A 25,509-nucleotide genomic window follows, 5' to 3' on the forward strand; every position below is an offset into this window, starting at 1 on the left:
GTGAAAATAAAGCGAAAGCACTCAGCTCTCAGGTTACGTCATGCCTGCCATCAGTGCGTGCGGGTGACATCATGGAAGCCATTTCAAAGGCTTTTTATTTTATCACTTTTTCTTGTGAAGTTTGTATGTAATCAGTTTCGTTATTGCATTTAACCTTTGAATTCCACTCTTGTGACTAATGAATAAGTGTGTATAACAGGATAAAAAACAACCCCCACCCACCCAAATGCACACATAAAACAGGATGCTGAATACTTTTACTTTATTACAGATCTAAATGCGACACAGTGACACAAATGTGGCCATCATTGTCACAGCTTACAGTTAGGCACTAAGCTGGTTGTATTTGTCAGGCTTGTGTTAATAAAGGACAAATTAAATGCTATTATTGAGCAGTAGTATTAAATCATCCGGCTTCTTTTTCATTTCATTGAAGATTTCCTGCCACAGGAGGAAGATTTAAAAGGTTCTTTTAAATATTATAATCCATGTAAACTAATTTTTCTCATCATTTTTAACTCAGCCGAGCCATTTTTTATTAACTGTTTTGAACAAACAACATTTCGGGTTCATATTCGCTCTGGAACGTGGACTCCACCTCAGTCCAGTCACTTTTGCAACCTCACAACATCTGGTCTGGCCAGAGCGCCTCTGTGTTCATGTATCACTTGTTTTATTTGGATAGCTTCCTGCTGTTCCACACCACCTCCATGATGTTTCCGGAATTTGGATAGCATCCAGCACTCAAGCCACAGTTTTTTTCCTTTCTTTTTAATCCACAACTTAAACATATTTTTGCAATATTTTGTGTATTTTACCCACAAAGTGTTATAGATTTTTTTTTCTGTGTCATGCTTTAAAATTGAACAAAGCTGTTGGGCTCCGATTTCAACATCGATCATTTGACTTCTTCTGCGTTTCGCTGCATTTGTGGCGAGGCTTGCTGAAGGCACTTTGATGGCATTGTGAGCAGCGTGGATAAAATGAGAATAGCGAGTACCCACTCTTGTTAGAGAGTGTGAAGCTGACAGATGGTCTGCTAAGTCCAGTATGTCATGTTATCGGTGAGCGCAGTGAGGTAAATGGATGAAATGTCGTTGGAATGTGTAAAACGAGAGGCAAAAACATTTGACTCACCGAGTGGTCAAGAGGCATTCTAGTGAACAGCTTCACAAACACAAACGCTACTGTCAGGTCAGGGGGGTCCTGGGGATTACAAAGCTAATCTGAGGACAGACAGGGGACACCTGTGCCCCCAAAGAACGCCAGGGATTACAGATCCACGCTGACACTCCATTATGAATATGACAGATTTCGATTCTGCCTGAGCTGCGGGGCTCCTCCGCTCCCCTGAAGGTTAACGTGAAAAGCAAGAAGTGAAGTGAATCATTTATTATGCAGTTTTGCCGTCACATATTAATACTCATAGGGATGGTGTTTTACAACTCACACTAGCCTGAAGCGCAGCATTAACCTCAATATAAATTTGTAAATGCCTCAGAAACAAAACACCCCAGCATTTGATGAAGCAAGCATTGGGAGAGACCAGTACAGCATCCAGTCATTTCCGTAGCGTTGAGCAATTTGAGGATTATTGCTCTGACTAGTTTTTAATAACTGATGCAATGTGAGGTTTTCTTGTTGTGGCACGCAGCGTGGCATCAGTCTGCTCATTTAAAAAGACAAGTGAGACGTTTTAGCGAAAAGCAATTGATTAGAGGTCGGAACGTGGCTTTGAATGATGCAAATTGGTTGTTTACAGCAGAAAGACGGGTCTTCTATTAAGGTCATTAGTTTCATTAATGCTGACAAAACAGTTATGCCGCATCTGTTGGTTTGAACACAGAGATTAAGTTCTTCTGGATTGTGGTGCGTTAGCAGGGAGAAGGTAGACGCAGAGGAAGAAAGAGGGGAGCGTGGGTTTGCTACCAACTCATGGCAACCCAAATCCTCAAGGAGAAACCAATCACTGCGCTGAAAGATATCTGAGAGGAGAGCTGGTGACAGTGAGGTGATGTACGGCACACTTTTGTCAGGTTCTGTCTCATGTTACTGTGTAGTAAACACAAGTAAACGCAGTGGAGCATGTTCTGAAAGTGGATGTTTTCTTTAATAGGTGGTCTACCAGGGTTTCTTGATTTTCCTAGTTGGATCGAGCTCTTTTGTTTGCATTCGCTCAAGCCAAAATTGCTTGGTATGTGAGATCACAGCAGGCAGCATGTGGAGTGATGATGTGAACATGTGGTTGTGGATTCTATCTGATGTAAAATTGGTGCTTTATCATTTTTTTTGTTGGCTGTCACAGAAAATTCAAGTGCTTCTCCTTAATCCCAGATCTATGTTTCAACTGCAGTTACCATCAAAGACGTTATGAAGTTTATAACTACTTTTATGTATACTTCACAGTATATGTTTTACTCCTAGTTTGTTCTGTGACACATTTGAAGACCTGCAGGGTGTTTTAAGAAAATGGAAATAAAAATGTGTGTTTTGTTTGTGTGTGTGTATGTTTGCACACCTAAAGGTGCAAAACACTACATTTTAGACACGTTCCAAAGCAAGTAGTTAGTTAGCCAGTTGTGTCAATATAGTTTAGATCTTGTAGCAGCATTACTGACTGAAGCAGGTCCTTCATGTGGGCTGTGTGTTTGCTTTTCTAGCCAGCTGTGCTGTGAAGGCTGTGCCTGAGCAGACCTCCTGGTAGGTAGTGGTGGTTGGTGGGCTTTGAGCCAGCAGTCTATTTTTACTTCTTTTATGACTTAAGCTGGATAATGATAGGATACGTGGGCTCTAATAAGTTCTGATGTGAGTTAAACATTGGCATAAAGTTATTAGTAGCAACTGTTAAAGTTGAGCTACACTAAAATTGGCCCCCTGTATCTGAGTAAATATGGCATAGTTTAGCACGACATACTGGCTCGTTGTCTCCACAGTACTGACAGTTATTAATGACCTGGATTCATGTTCAGGCTACAGCTTTGTTTCTAAAGGAACTCACTCAGTAACTGTACAGATGTGGGACAGCTGCTTTGGAGATGAAATGTGACTTTGGCAGCATGAAGGGAGGCTGGAGAGCATTGAAACCCCACATTTCACTGAGAGGGGATGGTCATCTAGCACAGTGAATTCCACTATTTTTTTTTTCTCCCTCTTGTCGTTTGCGTTTTGTTGCCGTCTGGAGGGAGTCTCCGATGCTTTGTCAGGGTCTCCCAACAGGATTGTCTTGTTGACTAAATCCCTTTCATTGTGCTTTTTTAGGATTTAAACTTCCTTGCAGCTGCACTGGTTGCACGCATCTGCTTTACCAATACTTAAAATGGCTTTGCCACCATTTTATATCAGATTATTATTAATTTTCAGCATGAATGAGTGCATCCTTTTAGCGTGTTTGCCTGTGTCTCAAATTTCTGTTATGCTTTACTGTTTTACTAACCAGTTAAATTTAGGTGCGTATTCGTCAGGGTGGTCTGCCATCAGGTGTTGGTTAAAAGCTGCCCAGCCCTCCTCAGCTGCACCCCATTAATAACACAGTTGCACAGATACCAGTGTGGTTGTAGACATGGGGTAACCCAGTGAGCTGAGTGCTTGTCACAGCTCATTAGCAGTGGGATGAAATGAAGGCTGGTAGAAGTGGTCTTTTGCTTTAGTTGGAGCCTCACCAAGCAGTTCAGTGCACCCACAGCGACTCAGCAAACCACCCAAACCACCCAAGCACCCAGGCCAAAGGTACTCTTAATTCCAAACAAAACAAGGTAGACGTTTAGAAGTAAAAGTCTACCCTCCTTCAGGTTTCTCTCTCCAAAATGTAAAAGCACTTCTGTGTGTAACATAGTAAACCCGCTGGTGGTTTTCTGTCACTTAATGTGACCGTCCGCTCAGGCGTCAGATTGTATTTTAATGTGTTTAGGGAAGACGAATGGATACAAAGCCTAGTCATCTGGTCAGCAGCCAGAATGAGTCAATAGAACCCTTATGACTCCCAATTCCCTGCAGTCAGCACAGCAGCGATCATTCGACTCAAAGCTTCGGCAGAATACTAATTCAATTTCCTTTAGTTAAATATCTACAGGCTACAACCTGAGTTTTTACCATATCCATTAGCCACCCCTATTTTTTTTTTACTATTTTGCCAGGAAAATGAGAAAGGGGTGAACAATTTATATAAGAGTGTATAACAGTATATAAGAGAAAATAGTTTGTGCAATTCTAGCAAGTTTGAAAGTCAATATCTAGTATGACCACATTTATTCTTCAACACTGCCTGAACTATCTTACACAAGCTTTCTTGTAATTTATTTAAGTCATCTTCAGGAATAGTTCTCCAGGCTTCTTAAAAGACATTCAGAGCTTTGGATGTTGGCTGCCTTTCGTTCCATTTGTCACCAAGATGATTACAGGTTGTTTCAGTAATGTTGAGGTCCATGGTTTGGGGAGGCCAATCCACGGCTGATAGTGTTTGACTCCGTGTTTGTTCTATCCATGCGGGGTTTCACTGCACTGACACTGTTTGGGATCAATGTTAGGCTGAAAAATCAAAAGCTTTCCAGATGATGATACTTGGTGGATCAGACTCTGAGGATACTTTTCTATGTTCATATTTCCATCAGTTTTCAGAAGATCCCCAACACTGCTGGCTGAAGTCTGTCTTCTAGGAGGCAAAACAAAAAAAATAATAGGTGGTGCAAGTAGGGCTGTTGTTTCATTTTACGCTATTGTTTGTTTCGTGGTGTCGCAAAATAAACTCTTTACGGCAATGTTTTTTCATCGTTTTGATGGTCACTGTAGTGGCTATATTCATTTCTTAAAGTTCTCTCTTTCTCTTATATTTTATATAACCACACTACAGACGGACAAGCCCCTGTTTTTAAGCGTTGTGGTTAGCAACAACGACGGTAACACCATCGCGTGTTCCACATAAACCTTTCACAATAAAGCTCAAGATCCTGTTGAGACTTTTCAAAATAAACCGAATCACGTGAAAGAGCAGATTATTTACGGATGAGAAGTAAAAAAGAGCCGCCGGGTGCTAATAAATAAACCTTAGACTCAAACGTTAGAACAAGGAAAAGTAGAAGCTGAGTGCGGTACCCGCTCTGATAGATGATGCAGCCCAACCAGTGTGGATGGGAAAAACAACCTCAACTCTAATGGTTATGTTTTCTAATTTTTTCCCCTGCTCTTTGCTGAATGGCTCTCTCTCACACAGCTGTATTGTGCATCTGTATTATTGTGTATTCTCTATGACCGAAAGCTGCAGAAACACTCAGTTTAGCTATACACCTCTATGCTATTTTTGTGCTCTTAATGTGTTTCTGTTTTATTTCTATAAGAATAGCTGGTTAACCAGTATCCAGCTGGGTCGCACTTGTGTTTCCATGTTCTTTGCGCAGCATACTGGGAGCGCTGGATAATTGTTTGTAGCCTTTCTAAATCCACACGAGGGTGTGGTGAATAATGCTGGAAAGTGCAACATTTTGGACAGCTGCAGAGGTGTTCGTACATGAAGCAGATGTCGATAAAGTAAAACCGGATAAAGAGAAAGAGTTGTGCAAGAGTTGTGTTTTTTTGCACGATCTAAGCTTATTTTCAGTCTTAATGTGTTCGCCAACACATGGGTCACATTAGGTGTGACTGAACAACAGGCTCTTCACAGGAAATCACTTGCTTAACCTCATCAAAGAGGAACAGCTTTAAAAAAAAGTTTCAAAGCAAAATACTGAAAGATGTTCAGAGCATCCACCTTTACTTCAGACTCACTTCTGTACTTACGCCTTCGTTTCTTGCCCTGGGATAACTGGCTGAAGAGTCATAGCAGTAACTTAGAAAGCAGGGTTAGATGTTTACCTGTCCTGCCTCAGCAGATTTCTGTATCTGGCAAGACAGATAAACCATCAGCTGTTTGGTTAGTGGAAGACTTGATATTTTATTTGTAGACTGATGGCAAAAATCTTGTAAGGAATGTAAAAAAAATTCTACTTAGCAACAGGCTCAAACTAACACACACACACACACACACACACACACACACACACACACACACACACACACACACACACACACACACACACACACACATATTAGTTGGAAAACAAATTCATGGTCAGATTTCCTTAATCATAGAAAATCTTTTTCTGTGCGCTGTTTGTCCAATCTTGTTTACAGAACAGAATATTTTCTTCTTAACAGAGTGGAACTTTTTGTGTTTCCTTCTAAACTTTCCTTTTGTTTTCTGTTTATATATTGTGGCCCATTTTTGTAAAACCTCTAAGACGCCTTAGGGAGGGGTCAGTTTCATTTACAGCTGGATTATCCCAAATGAACAGGAGGGAAGAGCACATGTAAACATTTTTGGCGACCTTTCCCTAATGATCCTCACTCACACTTTGGCTAATGTAACTCTTCTGTTGCCTGCTCATTGCTATGTTTAGCAACGAGAGAGCCCGTAACCAGCTGTTAGGTCAGAGGTCTATTAAGCTTGCAATCTCTTAATTACTCTCTTTGGGAGCCACGGACACCCTGATGTTGTTGGTGCAGAGTATAGTGTATAGATGCTTGCATCTTACCAATGATGACAGGTTTCTTAGTTTGATTTTATGTTTGGGATTAATGATGGTATTTATTCATTACATTGATCATCGTTTTGATTAACTGGGACCTTTCTCTCTCTTTCAGAACTCAATGAATCTTCCTCCAGACAAAGCGCGGCTCTTGCGACAGTATGACAATGAGAAGAAGTGGGAACTGATCTGTGATCAGGTGAGCATCAGCCACTCATCTAAATGATGTGATCCGATGTAGCTGCTGCATAAGTCACATTTAATTGATTGTAGCTGCTTAATTACTAAATCATTTTAAATGCTGAAAACATCTGGGTAAGGTTCACACAGAATGATGTTATATGTGCTGTCTGGACTGTCAGCTGAGCGTGTAATCTAGGAGAAGGTCCCACCCCACTGTGTGTCGTGACCGCAACACTCATGCTCCATTGCCCTGCCTTTATCCAGTAAGCCTTTTGCCATCTTTACACGCCACCCTGGCTTCCTTGGTCAAGTGGGTTAAGTGGCACAGCAGGGAGCGCACATCACTTAGCTAGTTGAAAAAACTCAGCCTCTTATTGGCGTCAGTGCTGCGTGTAGGAAATAACAGAGGGTGCACGTTGTGCAATGAGCTGTGGTCTGAGCGCTCTACTCAGTCCGCAACCTCTGTGCCAGAAAGTTTTTCTGCCTCCTTGAACAGAGGAGAAAAACAGAGACAAGATCAAGACCACCACCCACCAAAAACTGTATTGATAGTTACTGACCCTGAGAGGAACTGTAACAGAGAGAAACCACCAGACTGCTGACCAGCAGTCAGAGATCTTCATGGGGCTGACTGCAAACTGTCACAGTTGAAGTAAAAATAGTCGCTTTCATTGAAGCTAAACGTTGCCCGGTGATTTTTGCTGACAGTCTTGGCTTCTCGATGGTCACGCACAGAAGAAGGGAACATGCTCGCCACAGTTCATGTTCATAATAAACGTTTTATATTGTGAATTTAAAGTTTCTTATCCTTTCTGTGAGGATGGGAACCTTGAGACAGACCGCTTTGAGCTGGAAAACTATGGTGGAAATTTTTCCAGCCAGAAAATCGGTTCTGAAAGGAAACTAATTTTCAGCGCAGGAAAGTTACAGCAATGAATTTGTGTGGTACTGAAATTAGCAAGGAAAAAACCACAGTAAATTCATCTAAATATAGATTTACTATGGTAATGCTTTTAATCCTGTCAGATATAACATCTAGTTATATAATTCTCTCTTATGAGAAAGGTTACATTTGGAAAACCAAATTTAGAAGCTTAACCTGCTCAGACAATAAAGGTGGACATCAGTCATTTGAAAGTATGCTCCATCTCTTTCCTACACTTTGTTTGGTATTAGGTTGAAGTTATAGAATGAAATAATGCATTTTCCTCAGTTTTACTGTTGACATCAAAGAATATTGCTAACCCAGTTCTTCCAGTTCTTTATTCATTTTTTGTTTTCAAAATAAACCTATACCCATGACACTGCAGGCAGCTGTGGGACTAAGTTACTTTCTGTGTCATAGCTACAGTGAAGCCCTTAATGTAACCATGGCAACAGAGAGAAGCAGAGACGACAGGTACACACCCCCTCTGGAAAACAGCCCTTGCGGATGAAATATTAAACGTTTTCTTTCCAGCAATTATGAGGATTTATGAAATATTGATAAATTGTTGAGGTTGTTCTTGAGGTGGACGCAAGGTTAAAACATCCCGAGTACAAAGAGGGAGATCGGCACGATCAACTCTTCCCAGTCGAATGCTGTGGTTGTGATCTATTTCTAGCCATCGGAGCGTTGTACAGAGGCGTAGTTCATATAGATGAGTCGCTGTGAGAGTACAACAACTGGTTGGCAACTCTAATTTTAAAAGGTTTCTCAGATGTAGAGCAGGAAGTAAAGATCACTGCTCAAACTTAACTTAAACCTGCTATTCTGGACTCTTCATTGCCACGTAGCATGTTGAAACCCGCTTATATTCCTCTACATACCAAACATATTTGCTCACTGTGATTTCACCGGTCTTTATAAATTCACACTTTTATATTTGTGAGGTATTTACACACCTCACAGGTCTTTGCGCTCGTCATGATTTGCACCGTACCGTTCGCTCGTTATTTTGCAGACTCTCCAGCTCGAGCTTCCAAGCTTTAGAGCTGTCCGCCTGCGTGTTGCTGTCTGCTGAGAGCCGGCTCTTTTTCCTGACAGCTCTCTCGTCTTTCCTGTTTTTATGCGACAGACCCTGTGGCAGTGACAAATGTGATGTTGTCGATCCGTTCTCTGTATCTGTGTGCGGAGGGTGAACACCTTTCCAGGATGTGATTCATGACAAAAGCGGCACAGCAAATACTGTGCTGATGAAGCTGACAGTTTGAAGTTGTTTGCATAAAAGCATGTGATATGGATGGCTTTTGGTTACCAGTGAGGGAGGTTTGCAAGTGTATGTGTTCCAGTAATTCGCACACATGTACGGCCAACCTGTAACTGTCGCTGACCTTTAACGAGATCAGAATCACTGTATCCTGTTACATTTGTTTGAAGAGATATGGCTGTCCGTTAGAGGAAAGCCACTGGGAGATCAAGTTCTTGTCACTGCCTGCTAAATTCTCGCTCCTCTTTTTGGGGAATCTGACGCTGGACAGTAACTTTCTTTCTTTTTTCTTTTTAAATATTCTTGCTAGTAAGTGAAACGAGCCGCCGATCTATATCACCTCCCGATCTATAAATCTATACAAGATCAGAGCATTCAAAATTAGGAAGAACACTGGAGAAATGTGACCGCACTGCATGAAGAACACATTTTCCTTTCTGTGATATGGCCTGCAGTCTCAAACTGATGCAGTGTGGGCTACGATGCGGCACTCAGCCTGATCCAAACGCTCTTTCCTGCTCAACACAGTGATCCAAATCCAGCACTAATCTGCTGTATCGTATATATTTAGAGCATCGTATATAATGGTCTGGCGTCAAAAGTCTTGCTGGTTGAACTTGGGAGACTTAAACATTCATGTAGCCAGGTGTGGCCACAGTTCTCAGGCAGGCAGCTCTTTACAGCACGCTGAAATTAATGAAAAGATCATCAGTGAAATTTGTTTTGCATATAAAGGCTGGTTGCTGTTTACTAGCCATGAGTTCAGACTTGTGAGGCTGTGGTGTGTGTGTCTGTGTGTGTGCAGTCATCTGAATGAACAAAGTGGCTCTGTCAAACAAAACTGTGAAACTGTGAATATAACTTCCACTATTGTTACACGAGAACTGTCCAGATGTTTAGCTTCTGCCCTGTGCTCTTGTTCTCCTCTTCCTCTCGTCTTGTTTCCTCCCACCCCTGCTCATTTCAGTATTTTTGTTCCTTTTTACAGGAGCGATTCCAAGTGAAAAACCCGCCTCACACGTACCTCCAAAAGCTGAGGAGTTATCTAGATCCAGCGGTCACAAGAAAGGTGAGTGGCCTTGCTAAAACATGCTTCCCTGTTCCACTGGCCGTTTCAGCGCTGTGGCTTTTCCTTCCCCTCTGACCCCTCTATCTCTTGTCCAGGATATCTCTACAACTGAGGAAAAATTGTGCACATGAGTTCTGGAGGAGACAACCTGGGAACTAGTTGCAAAACGGGCATCAGAGTGACTTAGATAGAAAGGAGACAGTTGTTTATCTGGAACCGCCCGGGTTTGAGAAAACCACTGGCCACTGCTGTTCTGTGGCTGAGGGCATGCTCTGCACTCACCATGCACTGCCAGAAAGAGCAATGGAGAAATAAAAGTTTGAAACAAGCTACTTGAATGCAGAGCGACGCAGTCACATGAAGCGCTGCACTCACATCACCTTGTAGCATAGCAGGGACTAACTGAAGAGATCAGGAGCGTCCCAGCAACATGATAAAGATGGTCTTATGTCATCTGAGCAGCCAGTTCTGGCTGTTTTCCTGGCAGCTTGGAAGGGAGAAGGGAGTAAAAGGAGGAGCCTCGTGAAGACAAGTATCAGCCAGCTCTTAGGGGTTTGCCAAAATGAAGTCTTTTTGGCCTTGCTGAGCGAGCTGTGGGGGGAAGGTTGGGAGACCAGCGTCTGTGATAAACAAATTAACCAGAAGACTCTGCCAGAATAACAACAAATCACTGAATAATTCAATTTGGATTGACTGGAGTTAAGATGTTAAAGCACAACTGGTTAGCTAGAGCAGCACAAACAAAAGCTGTGATGACTAAGGTTAAAAGAGGAGCAGAAATGTTTTATTGGTGCAAGAAAATACCCCAGACAGCACATTCTCTGTGTGTAGCCAAAATCAGCGTTATTAATGGGTACAGTGAGGAGTGACTCCTAATGGTAAATTATGCAGCTTAGTCAGGAATGAAAGAGTAGCTTCAATAATCTTTAAAGAGAAAGAACATAAAATTAATGCGATAAAAGTTTTCTCTGCACATACTGCGTCTCCTAGTACACCTAAATTGTTGAAATGCTGACAGTTCAATAATACGAGGCTCTCACAGAATTTTAAGAGCATTTTGAATGCTAGTTTAATTTACAACCACTCAGGTTAAGACTGACTGGTGATGGTGGCTTAGGCTGCAAAATATATGCTTTTCAATGATAAGTTCAGCAGTTTGACTCCTAGTTCTCGGCCTTGCCAGGCTGGGACTTTGTTTGCTTTTTGGCACAAAGAACTGCATTTGCAGCATGTTAGATGGTGACGATAAAGAGCTAACTAGGCTGATCTGGAGTATCGACCGTCACAGAGACTGCTTCACCTATCTGGCTAATGTAATGCCTGAGAGATTGCACTTATAGAAGATCTGATAAAGGCAGAAAGCACAAAGAAAGTGACGCATGTCAAAGGAGACATGATAGACAAAACACTGAAAGGCTGTGTCAGTGGTAGAGGTGCAGGTTTGTTGACAGCTAGTATAAATCTGCCTCGGTAACTGACACCGACTGTGAAACTATAGATGGAGAAGTACTCCTCTTCCCTTCCTTCACACATGCTGCTGAAGTTTTCACACATGAATGCCTAGTATGAGGTAGTTACTGGCTATCACTGTGTTTAATTTTCACATTTCTTATCTCATAAGAGAACCGGAAGAATATTTTCAGGTGTGTAATAAATCTGTTTAGCTGTAGTTGCTAGGAAATGCATAAGCCTGGTTCTGGCTGAAGGTAACAAAATCCACCTACAAGCACTTTTTAAGCTCTCAAATTAACTTTTTTTTTATCCGCCTAAAGCTGAGGTGTCAAAAACAATGTTGTTGATTGAGCTTTAGTGGTGCTAGTAGGTGTAATTGTAAGCAAGGCTGAGCTGTCCACCTCCTGGTTGCAGCTTTAAATTTGGTGTCTCAACTTTCTCCTCCAAATCTCCCGTAAAATTTGACTAAGCAAATTTTCCACAGTGCCATACTTGAAGGAGTTGGTGTCTAAACACTCAGCACACTCGTTGTTGGTTCAAGTCGCATCCTCCTTCTTTTCTCTTTATCTTTAGTCATCTGTGTCTACATGACTAACTGATCTATATTAAACCCCTTTAAATAAAACAAAGCTCTCTTTATTTATTTACCATCATATTTTTACCGATTAGTCTCATAGGCTGAGTGGGCCATGTGGGATTTTGGAAAGTCTTTGCCTGTTCTTTGCCCTGATCGGAAACCTCAAGTGGTCAGGCACAGGGGAATCAAATGAAAACAGAAAGTGAGTCGGGTAATGGCGAGGGAGGGAACAAGAAATAGTGAATAATAGAGCGGGTTAAAGGGGTAGGTGGGGGGGATTTGAAAGAGATGGACAGTGAATGAGAGAGTGAGAGACAAAAAAAGCATGAGAGAGTGTGGAGGAAAAGAAAGAGTTATGGGCTTCTTTCTACATTCCTGCACCATCCCCCTTTTCTTCAAGCTCAAACAATTGCCACTTTGTGCCACTGTGAGAGAGCTGGAGGTCATTGCCTCTGCTTTTCCATAGGCAGGCTCCGGTGCATTCCTCGAGGCAGCTCTCAACCAATAGGCAGCCAAGGAGGAAGAGCTGCAGTCCAACTAGTCCCCAAGAATGTATCAGCTATTGATTTGTTTCCAGGATGAGCCCTCCTGAGCTCACACTTCCCTAAAAACTCCCTTTTTTACCCTCCCTTCTCTACGGTTTCAGTGCTTTCCATGCGCTTGCTTTCCCCTTTCACTTCTCCCTCCGCGTCTCCTCCTTTTTCTCATTTCCCCTCGTGTCGTCTTCGCCCTCCCTCCCCACTGTCTGCTCCTCTCTCTTCCTGCTTTCTCCGTGTTGCAGCTGGTAGCACTTAAAGTGTGGAGTGCGGGGTGTTTGGTGGGGGCTCCGAGAGCCTGCGCAGTTCTCCCAAAATTTGCTCGGCTTTCCACACAAGCGCACAAACGACTCCTCCCTAATAAAAACACTCTGTTTCTCATCTCCTCATGTTCCAGACACACGCCGCCTAAGCCCAAAGACACAGGTCATAGCTATGGGAACAGCTCTTGTGAATGTTAATAATAGGTTAACGTGGGACTGAGCTTCGTTTCCCCCCCTGATACAAACGCATCATGGAAAGTGACTAGGCCCTCCAACCCTCGATGGACTTCTCTTCTCTTCTCTTCTCTTCTCTTCTCTTCTCTTCTCTTCTCTTCTCTTCTCTTCTCTTCTCTTCTCTTCTCTTCTCTTCTCTTCTCTTCTCTTTTCAACCACAGCTATCGGCCCAAGATGACCATATTAGGGATATCCACTCTCAGTGACATCATATGGAGAACAGCAGAAAAAACTGTATTTGCTTTAGTCTCATGAGGATTGCCTGCACTTCCGCTGACCTCGTTATTTGAAACAATGGCAATGTTTAGTATATTGTATATATACAGCAGGAAAAACAGGACAACACTAATGCAGAACTATCTTCTATTTAACTTGAATATAAAACAGCATGAAAAGTCTACAGTAGAATTTACAGTATCCTGTTTTGTCAGGAAAAAATACCTAAACGATTACACGGCTAACTATTAGCATGAATATACCTGAGTGTTATAAGACCGGGGGTTAAAGTGGGATTTGGCTGGTGTGGGTACCGTAATATCCAGTGTAGCAATGCAGAGTAAAATACGATCACTTAGAAATAAGACATATAAAAAACTGGCTTGTGAGCTGCACTGGGTTTGTTTTTTCTGCATACAGGATGTGATCAGCTGACCTGCGCAGCTGCTGTGTGCTCTTTGTGGATTTGACTGAATTCAACGACCCTCGATGTAACCAAACATCGGCCATAAACACCCCATTTTGCCCTATAACAGTCCAATACGCTGCATTAGTGCAAAATTCATCACAATACTGGAAACGAACTAGTTTAACATGCACTAAACTGCAGATCATGCTCATGCAATGTTTAAATAATACAAAAGTTATATACTTTAAATTGTTTTTTTAAGTCATTCAACTTAAGTAAGTTCGATCCAATAACTGATTAAAAAAAGATATTTAAAGCAACATTTATAATCTACCCAAACTTGAATTTCCAGTATATCAAATTTTCCTTGCTGAGCAGTCCTTATTTTCTTATCTTCCTCTCCTGTCCTTTATTTTTTTAATATCTTTCTCCATCTCTTAGAGCAAATGCTAACATTTTCTCCTCCCTCTAAAACTTTAACTTGCAGTCACACGTTTGTGTTTGGTGATATTTCACGAGCTCTTTCCAACACTGGAAATTGCCTGAGTTCAAGCACCGCTCCGATTACACTCTTCTGAAGTTTTTATTAACAAGACGGCAACGGGATATGAGATGGTGTTTTCACCTTTTGACACACTGTGTTTCAAACTCCAGTGCCAGTGCTCTATTATACAATCAATTTTCTCCCCTCCTCCTCACTCCTCTGATGTAACACTTTTACTCTCCCCCTCTCTGTCCCGCTCTCTGATCAGGGATCCTCCCCGCCCTCCTGTTGCACTGTGAGGCTGTTTGATCATCACTGGTCACTCACTTCTCTTGTTTTGTTCCTGTGATTGTATAACAGCCTGAAGGGCCTTTTTGTTTTTGGTTTTGCAGAACACCTCCCGTTAGAGGATGAAAGAAAAGAGGAACCCGCTCATCTTCTCTGTTCTCTCGTTTCTCTTTCCCTCACTAGTTAGTTCACAGCTTCCTGCGTGCTGTCTTCTGTCTGTAGCCACAGTAACAGGGTTGAGAATGTGTGTGTGTGTGTGTGTTTATGTAGCTGCTACTGCTCCTGGCCAGGCTTGAGAGGTAGCCAATTAGGTGACTTGATTTTATCATGCTGCTTCCAGGAGGGATTATTGCTATTTACAGAACCAACATGAGCAAACAGAAACAACATAAGTGGATAAAAAAAAAAAAAAAAATCCAACTCATGCACTTTCACAGTTTCCAATGACTCAGCTGGCCTTCTTGTTTAGCCTCTTTATTGGTTACTGGCAAATAAAAGCATCATTTAGAAACCTATGGGAACAGCTCCATCTCCTCTTTCATTCTTTTATTTTGTAATCAGTGTGCAGGCTGCCTGCTTTTATATCTAAATGCCAATGTGGTTCCTTCTGTCTGTTTGTCTGACCTTTCTGTCAGAAACAAAGCTTTCTCCAGCCAAAATATCTCTGTGCTACCACATGTTGATTTACAGGAGTATGATGAAACTTTACCTCCCCCACTTTCTTTCCTCCTTCAGAAATTCAGACGACGAGTACAGGAGTCCACCCAGGTCCTGAGAGAACTGGAAATTTCGTTACGGACCAATCATATAGGGTGAGTCACTGCAGAAAGTGCGCGAGGCTTGTGTAGCGTTGCATGTCCGCGACCTGCCTATATTAGATTTAAGGGGAAAAGTCTGGCATTCCAGACACCCGGAGACGCAGACACTGACACTAACCACCACCATCCCCCATTCCTATCTGTGCTCTGACCTAATATTACATCGAAAGCCATGTGGCGACGAAGAAAAGATGAATCAATTGATTGTTTCGGGCAGCTGACACATGAACGGCGTCTGGAGGGGAAACACATTTCTCTTGCAATAGTTGCTCGCTAGTCTGCGATTCTGGAGACGTATTGATACGGTTGCTAAAGAGATACTGATGTTGTAACAGATAAAACAATGATGCATTCATCTGCATTTTCTGGTATTCCAGGGTAACAAGCCTCGACTGGCTGCAGCTGTTATTGATTCAGTGCTGTATGTTTAGCCTTGAGGAAAGATCAATATCTCGGTGAGAGTCATACAAGGTCTCAGTGTTTTGTCTTGCTGAAGATCACAGGGCTCGAGTCACTAACTAGAGACCCTGTATGAGGATAACGATGGCCTGCTCGACATTAATGAGTCCCACTGGATTCTGGGACATGTTGGATTCAGGAGACTTCTATTACTACTTAAATAAATGAAGATGGTGCAAACATTTAGAAAGAGACATAAAAAAAATTACAGTTTAATTTTCTTTTGCTTGTCAGCTAAGCAGAAAATATTCTTTGCTTGGTTAAAAGAATTAAGAGGTTATTACTGCAGTACTAGAGAAACAAATAGCAACCAAAGCAAGGGTTAGAGACTCTTGTAATTAGGTATAATCATACAAATCCCCTTTGGGGTTGCACCAGGAAAGGCATCTGGTGTAAATCTGTCAACTCAAACATGCAGCGCTACCTGGTGTGGCGACCCCTTGTGGCAAGGAAGCAGCCGAAAGCAGCTATCCTTTGAAATGTTCATACTTTAAAGGGAGCGGTTCAAGAGCACTGCTTCCTCTTTGAAAATATTAGCATAAAGCGAGTGTAAATGATAGTTGGTTATTGCTGATGGCTTAAAGTTTGGAAGAGGACAAAATGTGTAAAAAATTCAAATATTTTATTGAACCTTATGACAATATTAATTTGCATATATGAGTTTTATTTGTATAATTTTACTACATCTGGCATTTTTTTTCCATTTATTGCTTAAAAAATACAATTTTTGTGCAAAGCTAGAGCGGACCCACTCTTCTGCACAATAGAACACACAGACCTGAATTTGAATGGAGCTCAAAGTTTTTCTTTTAAAGACACAGATTCCCAGTCGCTTTGCTTTCCTATTAAAAACGTTCACCTGTGGATTGTTTTTTGTGTCTGATTGAATTAGACTGCAGAGAAAATACAAGAATTTCACTCACAAACACAGGAGAGCAGACTTTTTGGATGGTTTGTTAGTACCATTACCTGCACAGCAAGCCATGCTATCTGTCAGATAATTACATAGTAAAAAGCATCAGCACAACAAACATGTTTGAAAGGTCCATTTTAAAAGAGTAGGCGACCACGTGCCGCGTGGCTGCAGTGCAGCGACCCGCGGTTTGAATATGCGCCTCGGTCATTTGCTATATGTCCCCTCCCTTCTCCGAACTTTACTGTCTTCTGCATTTCTGCAATAGTCAAAAATGACAACAAATCTTTAAGATAATAAAGAAAAAAAAGAGTACATTTCCTTGACTCCAGTTTGTTGAGGTGAGGCCTTGCAGTCAGCTTGCAGCACCTGCGCGTCACCCAAAAGTGGTATCTAAGTCTCTAATAATGCACTACTTTAAGCCTTAATAAAATTTAAATGGGTTACACTATAAATACACCACCATTTACATGTTATTACATAGTAAAATATGCGATAGAGACCAAAACTAGTATTGTGGGCTTCAATGGAGAATGATTCACGGCTGTGCTTAAGAGATGTGAATATTTTTAGTATAACCTTGTGGAAAACCTGTGCTGCTTGTGAATGAGGCACCTGGATTTACTGTACGAGTAATGAAAGTTAGCAACTCAAAGCAGAATGGTGGGTTGGATGGTCACAGAAGACATGGACACCCTGTCGAGGATTGGATGAAGCAACCCTGAGAACATCCGCTGCCCACAGGCTGTTGTAACAGCAACAATACTCTATATCCTAAACTACATCTCTCAGTCTCTCTGGTTTTCTCTTTTCCTGCCTCCCACACACATATTGTTTTAGTTCAGTGTGTCCATGTCAGCGACACTCACGTAAGTTTTCTCATGTGTCTGACAACGCTGTCTCTCACACTCCTACACGCTGTTTACACAATAGTCAAATTCTGCTCTTCAAACCAAAAATACGTTCCAACCACAGCCAGAGACGATGTCCGCCTTCAGAGCTGAAGCTATGTTTACAAGGATAAAGTTATTTTAGAAACCTTATTGTTGGTAACTAGATTACACAAATAGTCTCACTAATCTAGATTAAACAATGAGGCGGTACCATAATAGCAAAAGGACAGGGAAAGGGAGATTGGGAGGGTAGAAGCGACTGATGATGTTGGAACACAGTGTCAGAGGTTAACAGATATTAATTATGCAGGCTGTGTATAATAGACAGATTGTCCCTTTATAAGCACTGCTGATGTGAGCCTGCTTCTGACTTGGTCACCAACATGCAGTGAATGGAGGATTGTTAGTTAGGGTCCTTTGGTAATAATTACTATGAGACCACACCCCCGAGCCTACTTAAACCACCACCGACCCCACTAGGCACTAGTTCACTGGACAATCTTGTTAGTCTTTTTCAGTCCCATGTAGTTACACCACAGGGGAGCTAATAAAGAAGCAGCTAGTGGATTTTTAAAGCAGTTTAGCTTTCATCAGCGCACTACCACTCTGAAGTCTGCCTGTGTCATTATGTGTATGCCCTACAAATTTACTTAATCGCTGAGCAATCAGCCCCATCGAAGCAGTTGTGGGACCAATAAAACGAAACGGCACCTCCACAAGACGCGATTAAATAAAGATCCTCTGTGATTCAGCTAACAGTGCTTATAAATACGAAAGGAGAGCAGCACATACCAAAGGTGGTGGGAGCTTTCCTGTGAAAAGCTCAGCTTTTCTGTGCAGAATGAAAACTAGAAAGCAGGCAAAGCGCTGGATGGGTGGCCCACTGTAGTGGCTGTAAGGAAAGCGATAAAGGGCTTTTGATCATTCTTCAGCTTTGTCTTTATCAGTGTGTGTGAGCGATAGAGAAATAAATACATAAAAGATTAATAATGAGTTTCTATTTGCGTGTTTGTGAACACGTTTGTTTCTCTGAGCCAGGAAGCTTTGAAATGGTCAATGCAATTCTTCTCTGCAAAGGAGGAGAGACAGGGTGAATAATCTGAAAACATCTACCGAGGCCAGGTTACAGCCCGGGAAGAATGTTTAGAAAAAACTAATTGCACATAATGTGTTATACGTAATGTTCGGGACAAAGATTTGATTTCTAATATGAGGCACAAAGAGATGTTGTTGCAAATGAGTAAAGCCAAAATTAGGCAGAAAAACCCAAATAAATCTATCAGGGAGCAACACCAAAACACCTGAAAGACCACAGCTAAAATGCATGATGACAGAATTATTTCCATGGTTAAAAAAAGAACCTTTACAACATCTAACCAAGTCAAGGACACTCTCGAGGACGTAGGCGTATCATTGTCAAGGCCTGCAATCAAGAGACGCATTCATGAATGGAAATATAGTATATAGTTTGTGTTGTAAACCACTGATTATACTCCAGAGGAGGAAGGTCAGATTAGACTTTGCAAGGAAACATCTAAAAGAGCCTTCAGAGTTCAGAAAAATAATTATTCGGACAGATAAAACAAGGTTAACCAACAAGTTTGTATCAGAATGACAGCAAGAGAAAAGTGTGGAGGAAGAGAGAACAGATATCACATCTAATATGGTGGAGGCAGTGTTATGCAATTATGGGCGTGTATGGCTGCCAGTGGAACCAGGCCACTAGTGCTTCGTGATGATATGACTGCTGATAGAAGAAGCAGGATGAACTCTGAAGTGCACAGAACTAAACTCTGCTCAGATTCAGCCAAATGCTGCAAAACAGCTCAGACTTTTTTGTACCAGACAGATTATTTTTCAATGGTCAGTTGGCTGATCTCAACCGAACAGAGCATGCTTTTCCATTACTAAGTACTGAATGCAGAGAGACCCACAGACAAGCATCAACTGAAGGTGGCTTCAATTAAGGATCTCAAGGGAGGAAGTGCAGAATTTGGTGGTGAATTCTAGACTTCAGACAGACACTGGGTGTCTGTCTGAAGTATTTATTTGGTACCCGGGTTGGGGTTTTTTTTTTGCATTTTTTAAACGATTACATAATCAGTGTGATATTTTTTTTCTCATACTGAAACCTGAAAGAATTGCACAAAAATTGTATTTTTTAAGCAATAAATGGAAAAAAAATGCCAGATGTAGTAAAATTATACAAATAAAACTCATATATGCAAATTAATATTGTCATAAGGTTCAATAAAATATTTGAATTTTCTGGCAATTATTTAATGGTTCAGGCTTTAAATGGTTAAAAAGAGTCTTCACATTTATGTTAGTCTTTCCCATTAATTTTAAACCTTTGAAAATTGGGTGAATGAAAATGGGTGTAATATTTGTAAGACCCCTTGAATTAAAGCCCAAAGTCTGCACTTCAATCACGTACTGATTCTTTGATTTACAACCCACTGTGTGCAGAGGCAAAACTACAAAAAATGTGTTTTTGTGCTAAACATTATGGAGAGCACTGGATAATAAACATTTTTAAAATACCGTGTACTCTTAAAAGCAATGTATTACTCTCCCTTTCCATCTTTCTATTTTACAGTTTAGGCTCACAACTGTCCTGCTTTAACTTGCCTAATTTGTAATTGTCAATTAATTTAACACATTTGAAGTGTTTTTGGTTTAATAGTTTATACTTCTCGTCAGGTGGGTACGAGAATTCCTAAATGAAGAGAACAAAGGCCTGGATGTGCTGGTGGACTATCTTTCTTTCGCACAGTATGCTGTCACGTAAGTCTCCAGCAGCTCTTTCTCCTTGCACCACAATGGTCTATATGCAGAACTCATAATCAACACAACGATGCTATTCTGCACAACCGCTGATGCATCTCCACACAGGGCCAGCACCACCGTCGCTGCTGCCCGGTTGTCAGAAACACTGAGTCACTCGACGCCCAGTGCTGACACATAGGCACTGTGTGTTATGCTAACCATATGCTTCTATTCATGGATTGACAGTGTGGTTATTAGTCACTCACAGAGTCGCTGTTCAGGCCCAGAGTGCCACACAGTTAAATTTTTAATTCACCACTCCACTTCACCATATGTTATTATAGTCTGTCGAAATTATGAATGGTTAGCCGTAAAATTGTGTTTACACAGTACCACTGCAGCAGCAAATTAAAGTCAAAGGACCAGTCTAAAAACTGAAATAGATCATAAAAGGTATGATTTAACAAGCAGCTTTCCATAGTTTGTGCCAACTACAACAAAACATGAGCTTTTTTCTAATATACAGGATCATGTCTAACACGAAAACCCTTTAAAACATTTGTTACCTTTTTTTAAACATGGAGTTGAACACTTTTTTACTTTTAAAAGAATTAGCCTCATATATAATTATAATTAGCCCTAATATATAAGATAATAAGATTGCATATGTTATGTTTGGATATGTTATAGGCAGAAGCAGGGTTTGTGGTTTACTAATGGATTCCTCATCTGTTATCGGTTGGTCAGTGTGGCTTTTTTAAAAATCTGCTGGCTAGCCTAGCATCATTCGATTAGCTTAGCAAGAGTCTGGCTAATTATCAGCATTTTTCACTTCCTATTAATGCCACTGCTTCAAAATTTACTGCATGTTTTCCTTGCTGTAGTCCTCAGTGAATTTACACCCACATCTAGAAAAAAATATATTTTTGTTTTAGGAATGCTTATGACTACATGTACATTGCTCATAACATGATAGCAATATGCTAATTCATACACTTTGCAGAGCATAGTTCCAATGTGCCACTTCTGTGGCACTTACATGGTTAAACAAAAGTGCCTTCTGTGGCACTTTTGTTTAACCATGTAAGCATGGTTAAACAAATTTAAAAAAAAAAAAAGTGTGTATCAGACACGATGTATTGATTTGGTTGTAGTAGTAGGAAATAACTACTTCATGCTACAGTCACACCAAGGAAATTTTTTTTTTCCTAAAACGGACTTTTTGACGTGAAAGCGCATATTGCTCCTCTCAATAAGCAGCGGGTGCTGCGGTGGGCACCTCGCCCGTGCCAAAGCGCTCACAGGCAGAGGATAGTCCTCCCCCAGCTGCTATCAGGGCAGGGCTCCCGCACTGACTGTAACGCAGTCAGTTCTTCTTTTACCGTTATGTTGTTTTGTGGACCACAACGTTTAAAACTACTTATGAACACACACAAAGTAACTCCACCAGAGTGCCTGTTTCGGGTCACTTTTGACGGTCCAAGCCCGGATGAAGGAGCAGGGTTGGAATTGTGACATTAAAAAAACAATAATTGCTAAAATAAATTTAATTTGTAGTTCTAAATAAATTCTAAATGCATTTAAGACGGTTTTTTTTACTGACTTTATGTCTCTTCCACGATGTTATTTCTCTCTCCAACAGCGTAGGTTACAATTACATTAGCATGACCAATTATGCAAATTAGGCGATGACATCATTCAGCGACTTATAGCGACTTTTAGGACAACCAATAGCGATTTTCCTTACTGAGGAGTTGGCAACACTGAAACTCACAAATCAGTTGCTGTCTACATGCAGAAAAATTCACATTAAAATTTACATTCAGAGTCCAGCCATAACCTTGTAATTTCGAAGCAAAAATTCCTCCCCAAATGACTTAGCTGCTACAGGATGGTGTTTAACTACAAAATGACACAGGAACAACCAGAATACAACTAGTTGGCAGCCAGTTAAGTTGAGTCATTATTGCTAACAGATGCTTTGCAGAGAACTTGCACTTATCGGCACAGACTGATTCAGATTGATTGCATTGCATTGGCATTGCAGTCTTATAAATTAGACGACCTGTTGTTCACAGCCTGTAAACAGCATCAGATGTAAAGCAATCCGAGTAAATGCAGATGTTCCTTGTTACAACAGTTTCGATGGCGAGTGCCTGGAGAACAACCCAGAGGCTGCGATGGATAAGTCTAAGCCCTGGAGCCGCTCTATAGAAGACCTCCATGGAGGAAGCACCCTACCATCTCCCATCACTGGGAACGGTATCACCCGAGTCGGGCGACATTCCACGTTACGGTACAGCACACACACGAACTGCCCTCTCTGGCTGACGAAATGACTAGCCAAGGGAATCGTGATTATTTTGAGAACTCACACATTTCATATGATGCCTCAGCCACGTCCTTTGTGTAGTCATGAGGTCTAAGTCTTTAAATGGCTTAAGATATGTGCAGGGGGGAAGTACCATTTGCCTGGATTTTTTGACTGTGATAATCTGTGATTACATGAGTAACAGTAATTTCTGTGACAGATCTTCTTATGGAACTAGGTTTTCGTCAGGTTTTATTGTTTAGGTTTTTATAAACACCAAACAGACCTTTTCACTCAAAATCCAGTGTGTAGAGGATTTCAGAGCAGTTTATTTATAAACCCATGCCAGCATAGGTGCATAAATCCTGTTCATTTGTGCATTATTTCTCTAATCTTTCCCATCATTCCATTAATGTTTTGGTACAGCACTCCTGCTGACTTCTGTGGCCTCTAATCCTTTAGTTTGAAGAGGTTAACTTGAACACACTGCACACAAAGAGCACTATTGATTCATGGAAGCACATGTCTTTTTAATATGAGATCCTTAAATGATAATCAAGTCAGCCACTTTTTGTTGTTTTTCCTGTTGTGTGGTGTCACAAAGTAGCGGTGTTTTCTTGATAAATATGTAAATAGATGCAATGGAAGAAATGCAGACCAGACAAACTGACTTGGTGTTTTGGCTTTTGCACATTTTTCACCAGGAATTTAGATGCTAATTTGCTAAATGTGGAAGTTGTAGACAGACCACATGATGAGGTCTCGTTTTATTGTTACTTGCACATATTTCATCCATGCTTTACTGATATTTAAATGACTGTCAAATATCAATATTGTCCCATAAATAACTTCACCCTCCCATGCCATGTCACCTCACCTACACATCTGCTGGCCCCAGATGTGACATCACTGTTGGCTGACTGTCTTTTCTGTTTTGTCCTAATGCCCCCCCACCCTCCTATAGTCATCTGCTCTTTTGTCTGCCAGTCTTCGACAGCAGGCAGGTCTCAGTTTCGCTCTGCTGGCTCAGAGTGAGCTTTCTTCGGCTGTAACCCCAGCATCCCCGTCCCTTCTAGAGAAACAAACACACTTATAATGCTACGAGCAGAGACACACATGGATGTCCACGCACGATCCCCGGCCTCATTGTACTTTATACCTCCCTGGTAGAGCTGCCCAGTTTATTTGTCCCGCTGTCTGTGTTGGGGATGTGAATTATTTGTACTGCTTGCCCACCCCCCCTGCACTTGTGACTGAATTCTCCTTTCCTTGGAGCAAATGGATTTTACTGCACTCATTGTTCCTGCCTGTGTGTCTGTGTGCTGCTTGTGTGGCTCCCTAAATGCCATTCTGTGCAGACGTTAGCCTAGTTTCTACAACAACCATTAAAAGCTCAGCACTAGGCTACAACCAGTATGAGTAGAATAAGTAGCTTCTAACAAGCGTCTGTATTTTGGTTGCTTTTTTCTGTTTTCTATATTTTTTTAAATGGCAAATGAATTATGAATCTTTTGCTTTGGCCTAAGTGGTTTTATAATTCCTAATAATATCGATTTTGTCCATTATACAGATTATTTTCCCTTATGCTTTTTAGACTGGCTTTGAAGTAGAATGATAAATACCGAGAAACTGTTAGATCCCACATTAAGTCTTATCCATATGTCTTCTTGAAACTGCCAACTTGAAGGACACCGAGTGCACTGAGCTGTCCAAAGTGTTCTCAATTAAGACGGTATGTGTGAAGCGTTAGCTAGTCACATGTAGCCGTGTTAGAGCTGTTATTGATAGCTTGTAAATAGAGTTGTAGTGATTGATGTTCTGTTATTTAAATTACATTTAGGATTTTTTGGTGTTACATTTGCTTCACTCTGTGTCTCCTTTTCCTTCTTCCCATTCTTCTGCTTTTTCTTGTTCTTCTACCTCTGCTTCATTTACTTCTTTGTTCTTCTTCTCCTCTATTTTTTGCTTCTTCTCATTCTTTGTCTCGTCTTTCTTCTCCCTTTCCCCTCCTTCTTCATCTTCTTTCTTGTTCCTTCACGTTCTCCTCCTTGATCGCCATACTCGTGTTCTTCTTCTTCCTCCTTGTTCTTCTCCTCCTCCGTCTTCTTCTGTTTCTTCTGTATCTCTTCTACCTTCTTTTCATTATCGTCCTACCTTCCTATTTTTCTATTTTTCTTTCCTTGTCTCCCTTCTTCTTTGTGCTTTTTCTCTCAAACTTCTCCTTCATGTTGTTGGTGTTACATAATAATGTATCTATTCACTGGTTTGAGATTAGAAAGCGCTGATTAGTCATTTCCTGGATGTTGCCTAATCAGGAGTGGAAAAACTCCTGGATGGAAGGTTATTTCTGCAGTTTGAAGCAGGTGCTCCTGTTCTGTCAGGAAAAGGCTTGTTTATCTACTTCATTTGTTTATTTATTTATTTTAATGCTGCACTTTACTTAATGCAATATGCAGTAATGCTCACATAGCAAATGTGGATACTTGTGTAAGCAGGAAAAAAATCTAGCTCATTTTACTGCTAATTTAGAGCCGTCTTCATCCTCAAACCGCTGCCTCTCCCTTGAAAGCTCCGTTCCTTTTCAGACAAACACACATGCACACTCACACACTGTGTTTTGACACACAGAGAAGTCACGCCTACAGGCATGGGTGATGACACGAATTGGCATGTCTGTCAGTAGCCCGAAGACACATTTTTCCCCAGAACTTGGGTTTGGTAATTGTACCTCGTGATAAAAGTCTGAAAATGAACTCCTTTTCTCCGACTCTTTTTGCATATTATTCAGTTAGACTGCTGCTCCAGCATTTCTGTTTTAGTGTGGGAGCTGCACCAGGAGCAGAGGCCTTGTTTTTGTCCAGATAAAGCTGCACAATCACTGTGCTGCAT

The 25,509-nt window shown here is 41.2% G+C and overlaps 1 protein-coding gene across 6 annotated transcripts in view; it reads left to right on the plus strand.

Annotated features, from left to right (window-relative positions):
• The window catches only part of fmnl2a (formin-like 2a), a 50,284-nt gene that overhangs the window by 7,881 nt on the left and 16,894 nt on the right, over window positions 1-25,509 (plus strand). For all 6 annotated transcript variants that reach the window (XM_080903240.1, XM_080903239.1, XM_080903238.1 and 3 more), the window contains exons 2-6: window positions 6,673-6,756; window positions 9,918-9,998; window positions 15,193-15,269; window positions 20,244-20,327; window positions 22,450-22,605. In XM_080903240.1, the coding sequence (XP_080759366.1) occupies window positions 6,673-6,756; window positions 9,918-9,998; window positions 15,193-15,269; window positions 20,244-20,327; window positions 22,450-22,605 (482 nt within the window). The remainder of the gene's footprint in view (window positions 1-6,672; window positions 6,757-9,917; window positions 9,999-15,192; window positions 15,270-20,243; window positions 20,328-22,449; window positions 22,606-25,509) is intronic.

The sequence above is a fragment of the Rhamphochromis sp. 'chilingali' genome (assembly GCF_963969265.1).
Source record: "Rhamphochromis sp. 'chilingali' genome assembly, chromosome: 14".
Taxonomy (NCBI): Eukaryota; Metazoa; Chordata; class Actinopteri; order Cichliformes; family Cichlidae; genus Rhamphochromis; species Rhamphochromis sp. 'chilingali'.